Source organism: Molothrus ater, chromosome Z, assembly GCF_012460135.2.
Source record: "Molothrus ater isolate BHLD 08-10-18 breed brown headed cowbird chromosome Z, BPBGC_Mater_1.1, whole genome shotgun sequence".
NCBI lineage: Eukaryota > Metazoa > Chordata > Aves > Passeriformes > Icteridae > Molothrus > Molothrus ater.
Window position 1 is genome coordinate 63,031,806 of NC_050511.2, and position 15,748 is coordinate 63,047,553.

The 15,748-nt window shown below is 39.3% G+C and overlaps 1 protein-coding gene across 1 annotated transcript; it reads right to left on the bottom strand.

Annotated features, from left to right (window-relative positions):
- Positions 1 to 1,817: 1,817 nt before the first annotated feature.
- CZH9orf85 (chromosome Z C9orf85 homolog) lies at positions 1,818 to 15,621 on the bottom strand. The gene is made up of 4 exons (XM_036403504.2): positions 15,501 to 15,621; positions 5,445 to 5,551; positions 3,082 to 3,195; positions 1,818 to 2,298 (listed from the first exon to the last, which is right to left on the bottom strand). The coding sequence occupies exons 1-4, from the start codon at positions 15,600 to 15,602 to the stop codon at positions 2,121 to 2,123; spliced, it is 501 nt and encodes a 166-aa protein (XP_036259397.1). The 5' UTR covers positions 15,603 to 15,621; the 3' UTR covers positions 1,818 to 2,120.
- Positions 15,622 to 15,748: the final 127 nt, after the last annotated feature.

Sequence of the window (15,748 nt, forward strand, 5' to 3'; positions counted from 1 at the left end):
TGAAGATCAGCATTTAAAGGGGTCCTACTCCTGCATTATCCTCTGTTCAATAAGTTCCTCAAAAAGAGACAAAACCAAACCCCTGATACCCAGAACTCTTATAGCATGAGTTATAATAGCTTAATGCAGTTCCAAATATATCCTAATCTTCACTAAAATGCAAACTCCTTTTCCCCTGCAAAGCTGCCATTTTATAAGCTGACTCACAACCACCATGTTAAATGGTGTTGCAGAGATGATTTCCAGCAGTATATCCTTCAGCCACAGCTACAACCAAAGACAGAAGGCTTGCCAGAACCAAAACTGTCTGCAGACAGGCTGGACTAACACCAGCCAGCCACCACTGCAGCTGTGCTCACCCACAGCACTGTTTCATCAGCTATAGTACCAGCTCTGAACAGAGCATCAGGAGTGTGACATGAAGATTTCACAGGACTTTCTCATTGTACAAACATTTTTGCACTGTTGCAATACATTGTTTATCTCTGTCACTCTGCTCACTCCTGGTACTGACAGGTTGTGTCACCACTATGAGAAGAGAATTCTTCCCCTTATTTTCTCATTATACAGCTTCTGCCAGTTCCATCACATGCTTTCCTACCATTCCAGGATTTCCTCTCACCTTTAAACAAAGAACAAGGCCATTATAATTTTTTCCAACTGGATGAACATTTCCCATACATATGGCACTTTCAAAAGCCAAATTCACTTTTGGTTGTCCCTCCAGAGAGACCCTTTCTGAAGCTAAATCCAGATTACTTATTAACGTCCTTCCATGCACCCTCCTACCTGGTCATCTGCAGTATGTGCATGGGATATTCCTTGTTTACTCTGCCATTGTTGACGTCAATGGGCAGGACAACAGATGTGACACTAAGTCAGATGTCATTGCTGTCCTGTTGGGAGGACTTGTCTGTCAGTGAAACCTCCAGAAAACCTTCAGATTCAACACTTCTGAACACACCTGACAACTCCTTTTCTGCCACTGAACACTTCTTGGTGTTTTCCAGCTTGACAGGACAGACATCAGGTGTTTATCTGTACCCAAAGAATCAAGTTTCAGTATTTCCTTCATTCCAAGGCAAGGATGGGCAGCAACCTCAGAGCTGAACTTCCTCACAGAGCATTTGAAAAATGTAGTTTGAGAATCAAGTTTTTCTATGCTCACTATTGCAAATCAGGCAAAGCACCAAAGCAGATGTGGCAGAGCATATTGTCATAGGTTAATGTATATATATACTGTTAGTTACATGTAAAGAGCAGGAAGACAAAAGAAATCAAGCCATCCTAAATCCTGTAAAGACAGTTACTGCAACTTCAGTTAAGTTCTTTGTACAGCTTAATCAACACTGGAATAGAAACTGGGAAGGGAGTAACTTTATATGCATCACTCCACTATGCAAGTCTTTTCATATCAGAGAAAACTACATCAGAAGCAGATGAATCTCTGAATTCTGAAAATGAAACAAAAGTGCGATGAGAAATTCTAAAGTCTGCAGGTTTCTTCTTTACCAAATATTGGTAGCAACAAGGTCACAAATCTGTAATGCACACTTATACATGGTAAATAAGCTTTAACTGTCCATGAACTGTACTGGTGATGGCATGTATACACTTGTTTCTTTTTTGTGGGGAAAAAAAATGAACAAAACCTTTGGCCTAGGGTAAGACCCCATTTGGAAACTCATTGACAGCATGCTGCAAGTTCTTCCTTCAGAAAACCACTATAGCTGCTTTAGCTCTTCCTATCTGTGTTTACTCTAGATTTTCAGGCAGGTTTCCAGGTAGCAATAACACTTCCGACGGTTACATAATACTGAATTTTGAACAATTACACAAAGAGACTTTATTCCATAAAAACAGGAAGTTGTTATATGTATGAAATAAATAACTATGCTTACAGATAGAATATTGAATATTTTCTGAATATTTTCAAAGAAATTCTGTTCCTAATACATAAAAATGTGTATTAATACAAATCCCCACACGCATCATCATACACAATGCCAAAATTAACATACAAGGACCTTAGATGTCTAATCAGGGTTTGGAGCAGTTTAAGGGTAAGCACTGGTTTACCATATTTGATGGCATATAAACTCTTGCATAAACACAGCCTTTTAGATCTCTGTTTTTTCAAAATTCATACTTTTAAATTGTTCTTCAAGCACATCAGAATCTTCATCACTGTCTGCACTACTGAAATTTGTATCAAAATCCAGCTCATCCTTCAATTTACTGCTCTCTTGGCCATTTTTAGAAGTCTCACTGTCAGTTCTGTCTTGTCCTTTATCAATCCTGTAGAAAGCAAGAGGGATATTATCAGCACCCACTTCTGGAATCTCAACAAGAATGGGATGGAGGATAGAATATCCTCCTGGCATTCCATCCCAATGTAGGATGGAAGATGGCAGGAGGTGGGAAGAAGGAGGAGAGGGGCAATAAAAGTCCCTAAAGTTACTTCACACTAAATAAGAAGGATATAAAACACAGTAAAGTATGCATAAAACAGTATTTAGTACAGAAGAGACTGCAAAGAAAGAAAAGTAAATATTTGAACAGCTTGACCAAGTAAGCAACTGCTGGATTGTTGTCACAAACTAGTAAATTAATGTTTTACATATCATGCTCAATAGAGAGCACCAGTAAAAAAAGCCAAAAGCCTGCTAAATGTACTATGGTAACTGTGCTTAATATCAGTCCTTGTTTAGTTCTTCTGTTCACTAGTAACTGAATCATCCAGTGGCAGACAAAATGCAAACAGTAAAGTGGATTGTGCATATTTTATGATGCTCTACATCAAAACCCATTTTGAAGTGCTTTGTTAAGAAGAAATACAATTTACCCATTGGTGCTAAAATGTCTTATCCAAGTAGGACTTTTGTTGTCTCAGCCTCACTAACATCAATAAGCATTTTACCCCCAGTTGCTTCTGAAGAAAGTGAGGAAAATGACTCCTACTGATTCATGTTGGGATAATTGAGAATATGGAATAAATTATGACAGCTTCTTGGCAGTTTCCAAACGAGGCTTATTACAAGGGGAATTACCAGTACAGGACTGAAACTATTAGCTACTTACGGAATCACTATTTCTTCTTGTTTCCCACACTTAGCACAAATTTCTAGTTTACCAGCACATGGTCGACAAATAATATGATAAGGATCTTTTACAGTCTTCTGGAGGCATTTCACACTGTGAAGAGAAAGAAAATATGATTCAAAAATATTGTGGACACTTACTAAACATTCTGCATTCAAATACAATGTACAAAAGAGGAACAAACACTCACAAAAGAGGAACAACACATCTTCAGCTGATTTCAAATTAAACACTCAATGTTTTATCAAGTAGCAGAATGAAAATCATTGCCATTCACCCTTCTCCCTTACTTTCCTCAGGAAAAATTAATAAAACAAGTATTGAAAAAGAAACATTAAATAAAGAATTTTATATTTAAGTTGACAGAATAAACATTTCCGTTCATTTCAGTAGGCAGTTTTTAATTTAAAATTGCACAACTTCCATTTTAATGATAAAAGCAGCATATGGCATAAAAAAGTACATTGACTTTACAAATAAAAAGCTTTCAGCTGAAACACTGAAATGACTTCCTCTTGAACTTCTCAGAGTATGAACTGAGTCAGTGCTAGACTTTGTTTTCTATGAACACAAGCCTGCATGGAATAGTATTCTCAACAAACCCAAGCTAATAAGGTAGAGGGCTTGGGCTATTCTTTTTCAAAATGTGATAATATTCTGTGGATTTTGTAATTTCCAAAATTCTATGGCTTAACATTCAGCTGACTTTTCTATAGCCTTGTATATCTGGAGAATATAACTGGAACAATATACCCCATATAATGCTGATCTCTTGACAGTAATTTTTAATGCCTCAAAAGCTCTTCCCAGACATGTCATACTAAACAGAGGCAATACCAATGCAAGGCAAATCTATATATTTTTTAAAAAATAGTTTGACTTCTAATAATTAAACACTCAGAAGTAAAGTAGGGAATACTTGTGGTTGTACTAAGACTCATAATTTTAAAGATGTTACAAAACTAAAAATAATTGAAGTATTAATTGAGGTACAGGGAAGTCCTCCATCCCCATCTTTTTCAATATAAAGATTCCTTTTTTTAAAAAATATGACATTTTTAATGTCTATTACGCTTTTACTTCACCCAGAAGCTTAATATGTGGAAAATTTTCCTTGTCTTGTCCTTGCAGAACAATGGCTCACCCAGCCATTGTACTGGTGGCATAGAAATCATCATCAGTGAAGCTAGAATGCTCTGAGGAACAACTTCTTCATTCAAAAATATGAGAGAGAACATCACATATTCTTTTATAAGCTGCTGTTCTAAAATGTCACTTTAGAACATTTAGAACAGTTCTTTAAAGCAGTTGTTTAAACAGTTGTTTAGAACAATTAAGAAGCTATCCAATGCTTCCCTGATTTACATGGGGTTTTTGCCTGCTCTCCTCCCTTTGGGAAAAAAAAAAACAAAACAGGATGTACAAATAACATAGTTATTTGAGAAAAAGCGGAAAACTCAACTTCATCTGTGGTGCACAGAACATAGAATTCTTATTTTTTATTCAGCAAGCCTTCTACCTAATCATTTATTCTTTACATGAAAGGGTGAAACTGGTTACTTGTATTTTGGTTAATACCAAAATACAAGCTACTGTGACAAACCTGGCTGTATTGTGCTCACAGCCCAGCTGTGGTTTCTCTGAGTTCTATGGTTCAGCAATGAAAATGTTTCAGACACTGGCTGTGTCTGCTACCACAGGAGGTAAGGACCTCTGCAACGGAGCAAATAAGAAGGAAGCAGAGAGCATCTCCTTCAGAAAACTAAAATAATTACATGTTTGTGATAGGTTAGAGTATTTATCATCTTTGTCACAGAGTTACACAAAAACAAGCAATACAGAACTCTATGCAAACAGTGCCAACATTTGCTACTTAGGATTATAGTTTCTTACAGAAAAAGAGAAAACATGCTAAAAGGCAATGAAATGCATGTATTGCAAACATTGGCAAAGTACAGAAGTCAAGAGATGTGAAGATCCCTCTAATACAGATGTGAAACAAGACCTTAGAAAATTGTGTTACAACATGGTTAGGTAGGACTTTTTGTTCAGGAGGACACTGACAGTCTTGGAAACCTACAGAAACCTACAGGTCCACAGTTCAACCAGATTTAACAGCAAAGAGGGAAGCAGTTGCTCTTCCTCTGTGTCTTCTTTTCAGAAGTTTACAACAAAAGACTTAAGAATTGGAAAATTAACAATGCCTATATGTTGTCATTTCAGACTACACATTTTAAAAATATTGCGTAATAGCAGCTTCTTCTTCTGAGTTTCCAAAGCCAGAATATTTCCCAAAAGCTCACAAACTACATACCAACAATTAACAAAAAATATTTACTCACCATTTTTTAGGTTTTGTCAGTAGCTTGTACTTTCTGAATTTTACTCGCCACTCCAAGATGCCTTTGCAATGCTGACACACTCCATCATGAAGCTTAGCATTTATTTTCTAAATAAGTAAAAAAAATACATTGATGACTTCCTGCTGTAAAGAGTAAAATCTTGCTTAGAAAGCATTTTACCCATCTTACAATTAATACAGTACTATAAACATGTTTGCTTGGTATTAATAACAAGCTTTTCATATACATTTGCCTACAGATTTTCTTCAATGGAAAGGATACCTTGAAATTAAAGAATAGATGATGATGATTATTATTATTATTATTTTAATTATCTTAACAGTCATACTTCTTACTGTTATTATATTGCTGAGAATTTAATATTGTAGGTATTTAATTCTTTTCATCTCTAGAAATTTTACAAAATGGATAAAAGAAGAAATAAGCCCTAAAATACACAGCTTTTGTCCAAAGAAGACAACTTACAAGACATAGCACTTAACTTATTGTTCAAGCTATCATTATACTACATAGTTTAAGTAGTCTCAGGATTTTTCCTCAGATAACAACAAAGTAGAATCCACACACTACTTGCAGTCAAATTATTCAATCTCTCTTAATCCTAGCCTTCCTTTATGAAAAATATTTTTGCTCTCTGCATCTAAGATAATTTTATTTTAAACGGTAATTTAAACCATGGTATATTTTTGAGACAATGAAAAATTTACCTTAATATCTCCTATAACATTTTGTGTTTAGCTTTCTTAGAAATATGAAATGTCAACTGGCTAGTAGTATTTGCACAAGAAAAGTTATTCTGAGATGGGAAATGGTACCAAATCACTTTTACCTTAAATAACAAGCTATGTTGTTGTAAGCTCAATCCAATTTTATTTCTTCTCTATTTAAAAATGCCAGCACTAATGCTGTCTATCATATGGGTGTTCATATTAATTGAGAAATTTAAAACTAGAAATTTCAGGGTTAAAAACCTCATATAATAAAAAATATATTTTTAAAGATAGTTTAAAAATGGCTATCACATCAACATTGTTAAACAATTAAAATTGTTTAAACCACATCTACTTCTTAGCATACCTAAAAGGAGTGATTCTGCATTAATCTGGACTTCAATTGATGTTACTCTTTCACAAATAAACTGAAAAAAAATTATTCTATGAATACAGCATCTTCTGAAGTAATTTCCTGCTTTTATGACTCACAAGAGTTTCTTACTACTCCACAAAGCTCTACTTCAATACATAAGACCAAAAAAACAAGACAAGCTTTAAAAACTCAGTATCTTATTCTATTAAAAAAAAAAATGGCAGTGGAGATGCTATTTTCAAGTGAAACTATACTCTGCGACTTACGTTCCATTGTCTCCTTTTTTATTAAACTTGCTCATTCAATATGAGTTTTCCTGTGGTGTGGTTAACTGAATGTGTGGTGCTTTCTGGCTGCTTCAGTTAAAAGAAAATTATTTTCTAAATTATCAAATATAGACATTTGGCATATTAAGAAGCCAACCAAACAAGGTTTTGCATACTGCTTGAATTTTGAATACAGAAAGCTGTGGTTCTGATGCATTATGGATATATTTTCCAAAAAATACCAACAATTGCTTAACGTGCAAAATTTCTGAGAGAAAAAAAATCATCAGTAAGTTCCCAGTAGATATCTGTTAAAGGCAATTTAATATCTCACAATTCAATATCTTGCAATTCAAACTGCTGTGAGCAGTGCCTGTGTTCAGTCTTTCAAAATTCATGCAGTTCAAAGACAAGCCTTGTTTTCAGCACCTGACCAGCACGACGCAAGGCTCCAAGAACTATAGCCCACAACCTCCCCACAACATGCAAACTAACATGAACTTCCCAGCGCTCCCCCTCACTCCCCTGACCTGCAGTGACTGGTAGTGCAGGAGGCCAGTAAGATACACTGTAATTTGTTTTTCCAGGTAGGGATACATTTATTGTTACCAGCTGGTTTTAGTTTTGCTAAGGCAGAATCCAGCGAAAGTCAAAAGACTGCAGAAGCTTAAGCTGAAGGGAGATGGCTGTTCTTCCAAAGAAGCAGTTAGCTTCCTGGATGAAAATAATGTATTTTCCCTTAACACATCCTGACATCACAGCTGGGGCTGGGAGCTGTGTCATAGAGTGATCCAGGCCAGGCGCAGGCCCAGCAAAGCCTAAAGCTCCTGGAATGCAAGAGCCTGTATTCAGGACTGCACACCCTGAAGAATGATCAGAAAATACTTCAGAAACCTCTCACCTGAAGCAAATCCAAAGTTCATCAAACAGGCAGCATATTAAAAATTCTGCTTAATATTTGCTATGGAACAAGGAAATATACATAGTTACTGTTCATGGAGATTTATAAAGCTCTTCCCCACCCCAACACTCTCATCATCTGGCTCCAAAATACACAACGATCACACAGGGACGAGTTTCTTTTTTCTTCTTTTTCCAATCAAACCGAAACACTGACCATCCCAAAAGCTGAAGATGCCAAAGATGAAGGGACAGTACAGCAGGGCACAGGCAATCTAAGAGGTTCCTCACATACACTGATGACAACTGTCTTCTCCAAGTGAGAGAGGAGCCAACAAGCAGAGGTGCTGTGCTGGACCCTGTTCTCACCAACAAGGAGGAGCTGGTGAACGTGAAGCTCGAGGGCAGCCTGGGCTGCAGTGACCATGAAGCAGTGGATTTTAAGGACCTTGGGGCAGCGAGGAGCTCGGGAAGAAGATCACTGCCCTGGACCACAAGAGAACAGACTTTGGCATCTTCAAGGCTCTCCTTAGTAGAATGCCATGGGACAGAACTGTGGAGGGAAGAGTGGCCCAAAAGAGCTGGATGATACTGAAGAGTTGTCTCCTTCAGGTTCAATTGCAATGCATCCCTACAAAGAGGAAATCAAGACAGAAAACTGAGATGCCTGCGTGGGTGGACAAAGAGCTCTTAGAGAAACTTAAACAGCTAGCTTACAGAGGGTGTAAGCAGGGGAAAGTAGTCTGGAAGGAATACACAGAAATCGAGGCAAGGAGATGGTTAGGAAAGCTAAAGTATGGGCAGAAATAAATCCAGCAAAGGATGTCAAGGGTAAGAAAAAAAAGGTTCTTTAGGTATGTCAGTGATCAAAGATAGACTTGGGAAAATGTGGGTCCTCTCAGGGGGGATTCAGAAGGCAGAAAACCTGTTTTCCCCGGACACGTAGAAGGCATTTGCACAGTGGAATTGAGTGTACCCTCAGCAAGTTTGCCCATGACACCAACCTGTATGATGTGATCAACACACTGGAGGGAAGGGATGCCATACAGAGGGACCTAGACAGGTCTGAGAGGTGAACCTGTACAAATCTCATGATGTTCAACAAGGCCAAGTGCAAGGTCCTGCACAAGGATTGTGGCAATCCCAAGCACAAATACAAGGTGGGTGGAGAATGGACAGCAGTACTCTGAGAAGAAGGACTTTGTGGCTGTTGGCAGATGAGAAGCTCAACATGAATTGGCAGCTTGCAGCCCATAAATCTGGCCAGCAGTGCAAGGGAGGGGATCCTGCCCCTTCACACTGCTCTTGTGAGATACCACATAAGCATTCAGATCTGGATGATGAGACAACATAAGAAAGACATGGATTTATCAGACCAAGTCCAAAGAAGGGCCACTAAGTAGACCACCCTTCCTAGCAGAAGACTAGAGCACCTTTCCTATGAAGGCAAGCTGAGACTTGGGGCTGTTTAGCCTGGAGAAGGCTCTGGGAAGACCTTAGAGCACCTCCCAGTACCAGAAGGGGGCTACGAGATAGCTGGAGAGGGACTTTTACAAAAGGATGTAGTCACAGGCCAAGGGGGAATGGCTTCAAAATGAAAGATTATAGGTTTAGACCAGATCTTAGGAAAAAAGTCTTTACTGTGTGGGTGGTGAGGCACTGGAACAGTTTCCCCACTGAAGCTGTGGATGTCCCACCCTTGGCAGTGTTCAAGGCCAGGCTGGATGGGGCTCTGAGTAACCTGGTCTAGAAGGAGGTGTCTCTGCTCACGACGGGGGGTTTGCAACTAGATGATCTTTAAGGTGCCTTTCAACCCAAACATTATATGATTCTGTCATCACATTTATGTGCATCAAAAATCACTTTAAGTATCCTGATCCAGGCATAAAGATGCCTGGAAGTTTCAACATGGTAATAGCACAAATCTTATGCAGCTATTAAAATTGCATCTGCTCAGAAGGTCACAAACTGGAAGAAAGACAACAGCTTTAACTTCTAACTTCCTCCTTCTAAGGGGCACACATAGAGCATCTTCCCCTTTTTCAGCAATTTCCTGTATTTTTTACTGAATTTTGATGCCTCAAGTATGGGGCATCAAAATTAAGTTGTAATTAATCATTGGCTCAGCACATCTGAATACAAGAGCCACTAAGACTTTACAACCCTACCAGGCAGTTGGTTTAGAAAGTCAATAGAGAATGATGGATTGATGTAAAGAAAGCAGTTAGAAAGTTTAACTTGTGTTTATCTTTTAGGTTTATTTTGCTCAGAAAAAAAGGCATGGTATTTATATGCTACCATTACTAAAATAAATTGTTAATTTACTGTGTTTTTTTACACTTCATTCAGCATCTCCCCTGATCAAAATAACCCATAACACACCACTTTCAAAAGCAATGGAGACTTGAAGAAGTAAAGAAAGATGTTCCTAATTAAAAATTTGAATAGCCTGTTTTTTCAGATTTTTGAAAATGCTAAAAAAGCATGTGAGAGAAGTTCTCATAATAAACCTGAAGACAAATTTCCTTGTTTCTCAGTTCCCGGTCATAATGGGGAAGTCAAATAAACTCCTCTGGTGCTTACTTTTCCTATTAATATTTACTTTTTAATATATTTTGTATATTGTTCCAACTTTCACAAACTCATACTTTTTTCCTTTTGCCCATTTAATAGCTTGCTTTTCCTTGAGGGTATTAAAAAACCCAACAGCCCACACAAAACCCTGAAAAAAGCTAGCAAACTTCATTATTCTTTTCCAACTTTTCTACCCAGCTTTTATGCAGGTAGTCAGGGCCTCACACATAAATAGGAGGTAGTGTTTGAAATTAATTTCTTGGTGTAAAATTAATTTCTTGGTGTGAAAACTACTCCAACATGATAGATTATGTTTATGTTGCAGCAGTTTCTCTGGGGTTTTCTTTATGCTCATTTCCCTGTTTTAGTTAATAGCTCTCTCTTTTCTTTAGCATACTTTGCTCCAAGGAAAAGTGCAACTCATCCAGTGCTTGTGGTACATCTACACATTCTCCAGGGAAATTAGAGTTATGTAATACAGACATCCCTAAGCAGCCTTAAGGTATGATGCCACAAAATGCTCCATGTGCACACTATAAGCACATTCAGTTGTACATTAACAAATCAACATCCTCTGATCACATAACCTAATATTAAATCACCTAACAACCTGCCAAAAGCAGTTTAGAATGTATTAAAGTAAATGAATGCACTTACACCTACTAACTTGGCACACAAAATAATCCCTAGCTAAAACTAGCATTAAAGCTCTCACAGGTAGGATGTAATGACAGGGCTTCAAAGAAGCTTCACCATCTGTTTGTAAGCTTCTAATTATGTATGAACCTATGGATATTTTGATTTCCTCTACTGAAAGCAGATTCCTTCTACTAAGCACATATCAGTGGTCCATTCTGCTGTAACTGAGTGTAATGTTAATGCTACCCATAAACTTCCTTGTCAGAAACACAGGTGGCACTGCTTCAACCAGCAAGGCTGAATGCAGCACAAGGGTGAATGCAGGATTTCTGAACAAATGAACTTATCAAAAAAATGAAACTCCACAGGACCTCCAGCACATGACTACTAAGCAGTTAAAGCAGGTCACTGCAGACTGACATATGTGAAACTGAGCCACCAGATGCCAGATTTCAGGGTTCCAGTACACATTACACAGGCTAAAATTGTCCCCCACAGAGCTTCACTTGCTCCCATATTGTATCAGCATTACTTGAAAATCCTTTTTCTAGAGATGTTTTCTCATCAAGTGTATTTCAAAACTTAAGCAACATATACATATAGCATTTAAGAGAGCACTGGAACGACTCTCATCATCTCCCCCAGAAAGAATGGAAAATACACAAAGACACATACACACACACCAGACACACCTCCAGCACCTACCCACTCTCACTCTCTGCCCCACCTCCAGACTTGGGTTAGAGTCCAGAGCAGATATTATATTTGTTCCTATTCTCCCTACATGAAAGGCTAAACCCAAGACTGAGTGTACTTCTGAACCCAGAGTAAAAGGAGTGGCTAGAGAGTAGACTTCAGCCTACCAAGCTACTCTACGCTGCAGCAAGAACGTTATCTAAAAAACTGCAATATGGTTATCTAACAATTCCAGTTGCCACTGGTTTATCTCTATCTCCTTTCTGCATTTCAAAATACGATTACTGACTCAGCATTTAAGCTCTACATTCAGCTGCTCTCTACCTAGTGCTTTCCCATAGTCTAAACCAGTGTTTCAACTAAAACAAGTGATTTATCCATGCACCTGGCTGAAAAAGTAACTGACATTAACACTATGGTAAAGCTGAAGTTCAAAGGTAATAAGCCCTGAAATTTAGGGAAACATGAATTATCATCTTAATGAAAGGAACGAAATGAGAAACAAATCAGTCCTTTGAGTGTAAATACGAATCACTTTGTGGTTTACCATCTTACTACAACAGAATTCTAAATGTTCTCATTAAATATTTGCTTTCATTTCTAGAACTACTGCAGTTTTCATGATGACTTATGTAATATACTTTACATAAAATGTATATTCATATAACATAATGTATATTCCTCAGCTTGGTGCTGCAAAAAGCTATTCTGGAATATACCATGTAATGCAAACACCAATAAACAAATTCCAAGATTCAGTAACTAACAAGACAGTGTCTTACCCTGTCCTGGCTTCCTTCTTCAGGTCATCCTAAGATGCACACTTTTCCAGCACTGTTGTAGCTGTTTCCCAAATACAGTAGAGAGGCAGTGTACTTTGTTGCAAGGATGTTTCACCTCAACAAGCCTCAAGAGCAATTCTGTAGTAATGCTGTAGTAAAGACTGATCATTAGAGGAAAGACAGGTGGATCTTCTAGCATGTTCTCAAGTAATCAGATCTGTGGCCTCTAAGATTAGAAAATGGATGACACAGTCAGTGTCGGACAAAAAGCATGAAACATTTCAAAAAAACAAAACAAAAAAACAAGCGGATAATGACTGCCAGCAGAGAAAAGTCAAAATCCTATTAGATCAATTTCCTCTACAGATACTGCTTCACTGAAAGAAATAGCAATAACACCATACTTAACTACCTCAACTCCACCCACTGTACAACCTGAAGCTATTCTGGTAAATACTCAACATTGCTAATGCAGTGTACAATTGCAGCAGGATCCAAATTTTAAGCTGATAAGCATTTTGTAGCCTTTCAAGATAGCATTGCATTGGACAGTGTACAACAGAAGACAGGCTAAACACAAACCCCCCCATTATGTTTAACAGCGATTTTCAGGAGATCCATTTTCTTTGAGAAGCTTTAAGCATTCTTTTGATCTACTGAGCTAATGAGAGATAGAAAGGAGTATGGTCCACTCCTTTATCAGTCCCTATGACAGACTTTCTATGATTTCTTCCTTTTCCTCATCACACCTTGAACATCCATGACATATCTGATCATCCAGGACTGCAAAAGACACAGATGCAAAACCGTCATCATTCAGCATAGTCCATATCTAAACTATGACATTAATCACCACTTAATCTTTGCTAGTCTAACTTCTTTAAAACAGCAAAATGGGGCTAGCATCATTATACTGACCCCTGTGTATCCCTGGCCTGGTTCTGGCCAAGCCAGGGTTAAATTTTCCAGGCTAGGACACTAAGGTTATTCCATACCACCTGACATTATTTTGCAGGAGTGGAGGGAAGGGTCCCTTCCAGGTCACATAGCATGGTGTGGTCTGGTACTGCCAGAGGTCCCACATAGTGAATGCCTGCGTGTGAATCATCTCTTCTACATGATTGCTGTGACTGTTTTCTTATTTCATTTGCTGTTTCCAGTAAATTGTCCTTATCTGAACCTGTGATCCTTGCCTTTTGTGCCTCCAATTCTCTTCTCCAGGGCTATGCAGGGAGAGAGGTAGGAGGAGGGGTGAGTGAGTGGTGCATGGTTTAGTGTTTCAGTTACAACACTACACTGGGGAATATAATTCCTAAAACACAGCAGTACCTTAGGACTTGAATTTGTACATGACAGGATGCCCTAAGAAAAAGGAACGTATCCTTTCCCCTTACCAAACATACCTAACCCCAGAATACAATGCACATTCTTCAGGATGCTACTTCCACACACTCAGCCCTCTCCATAAACCAGCAGGAACAGAGAGAAAAGAAATAATTTGCTTTACATGGAAAGAAAAAAAAAGACAAGTTGATGTCCACAGCTAACCTTGGCCACATTAAAAAAATATTTTCTTGAGTGCATGACATTGTGTAGCGAGTTCTATAGGATATTAATTATTTTCAAAGGGAAGAAAAACAGAAAAATAGTCATGTGTGTATTAAAGTGATTGCTTCAGTTACAAAACAGATACCAGAATTCAGTTTCTCTTTGAAAACTTTTTTGATAGACCAGCTCTCTACAACATTTTTGTGTGTGTGTGTTTGCACCAGACAGAAAATACTCTCCTATCAGAGGTCATGCAGTGACTCATATAATAATACTGTCACTGCTTAGAATCCCAGAAAAGCAGCCTGCAAGTTCAACTTGCAGAACCGGTCCTAAAAAAAACATTGCAAAAACCAACCAAAACAAACTCACAAAAAACCCAAACCTCCCTCTTTGACACCAAGGTTTTAACTTACTACTTTGTTCCCTTCCTCCCAGCTCTTTTCGACAACCCAGGCAGGTTCAGTTAAAGGGATATTGATATGACAGCAATAGCACCAGATAAACTCTCCTAGATTGTTCATTCTCCATTTTGTCTTAGTCACTTTCTCGATTTAGCCTGCAAGATGAAACATCCCACTTTGGTGGTGTTACTGCTCAGACACACTGCGTGTTCTTCAGCCCCTTCCACATATTATGTTACCAAAACTAAAAAGCACAGAGCATATTTCAAGAATATATTGTAGACCGTTTCCCCTTCCCTACTTAGAACCAAAAAAGACAAAACAGTCTTTTGGAATAACAGAGTGAAGATGATAACTTTTGTAGCAAAAGAGCTGACAAGACAAGCTGAACACACCTTTCTATCTAACTAATCAAAAGAGCTCCCTTTTTTAAAAAAGAAATTAAAGCACCCATGAAAGTTATCTCAAACGTATGCCAACTGAAGCTGGGTATTTATGTGGGATGGGGGAAAGTTGTTCAAACGCAGCTCTCAAAACATTAAGACTTCTCAGTTATGACCACATAGTCACACACTTTGAGAAGACCAAAGAAAAGAAGTCATATGGATAACGCCTTTCAAGAACTCATATGGATAACAAGTCATTGAACATTCAATTGCTGCACTCACTGCACAAATGTATGTGCTTTATTTCAGTCTTCCTCTTCTACTTCTTTGGCTTAACAAGGTCCTTTCATGTCATGAGTATGATTCAAGTCTCACACTATACATTTGCCTACAGTGACAACTGTGTGAAATGTCTTGTTAGGATTCTCTCTTAGCAGCACTGTGCCTGGTGCGGGCGGACCCGGGCCAGCGGTATCTCCATCCCTGAAGCGGTCCCTCGGCATCCAGCGCCGCGTGACTTCCTTTGCGATCCCGAAGCCTATCAGGACCTGGCACCAGACCTCACAGGGACAAAGCATGGCTTCAGAGGCCGTGGGGGGACCTGCCCACGCTTTCGGTAAGAAGTCGTTCCCAGCGCTCCGGCCCCAAGCGTTGCATCGCCTGCAGAGGGGCGGCTTCTGAGGCCGGTTCAGGCCCGCGTGTCCCCGCCCGGGCCCGCCCCCAACTGCTTTGCCCCAGGCCCGCCCCCGCCTACCTTGCACCGGGCGCTGGTGTCGTACTTGTCGTTCTTGAAGGCGCGAGCGTTCTGGTGGCGCTGGGGCCGCGTGCGGGACACGTTCCCCCGCTCCGAGCTCATCGCGGGCCGGCGCCGCGTGCCCCGGAACTGCTCCCCGGCCCGCCCGCGCTGGGCGGTGCCACCGCGGCTGCGCCCCCATTGGCGCTGCGGCCCGCGGGGCCCCGCCCCGGCCGCCCCCGCGCCGGTGTAGTCTGCGGGCGGGGCGA

Bases quoted from the DNA above. Each gene is read 5' to 3' on its own strand.
- CZH9orf85 (XM_036403504.2), bottom strand. From the start codon at position 15,602: ATGAGCTCGGAGCGGGGGAACGTGTCCCGCACGCGGCCCCAGCGCCAC. The intron at 3,196-5,444 runs GTGAGTAAATAT...TTCTCTTCACAG, and splicing joins CTGACAAAACCTAAAAAATG to TGTGAAATGCCTCCAGAAGA. The intron at 2,299-3,081 runs GTAAGTAGCTAA...TGCTTTCTACAG, and splicing joins CAAGAAGAAATAGTGATTCC to GATTGATAAAGGACAAGACA.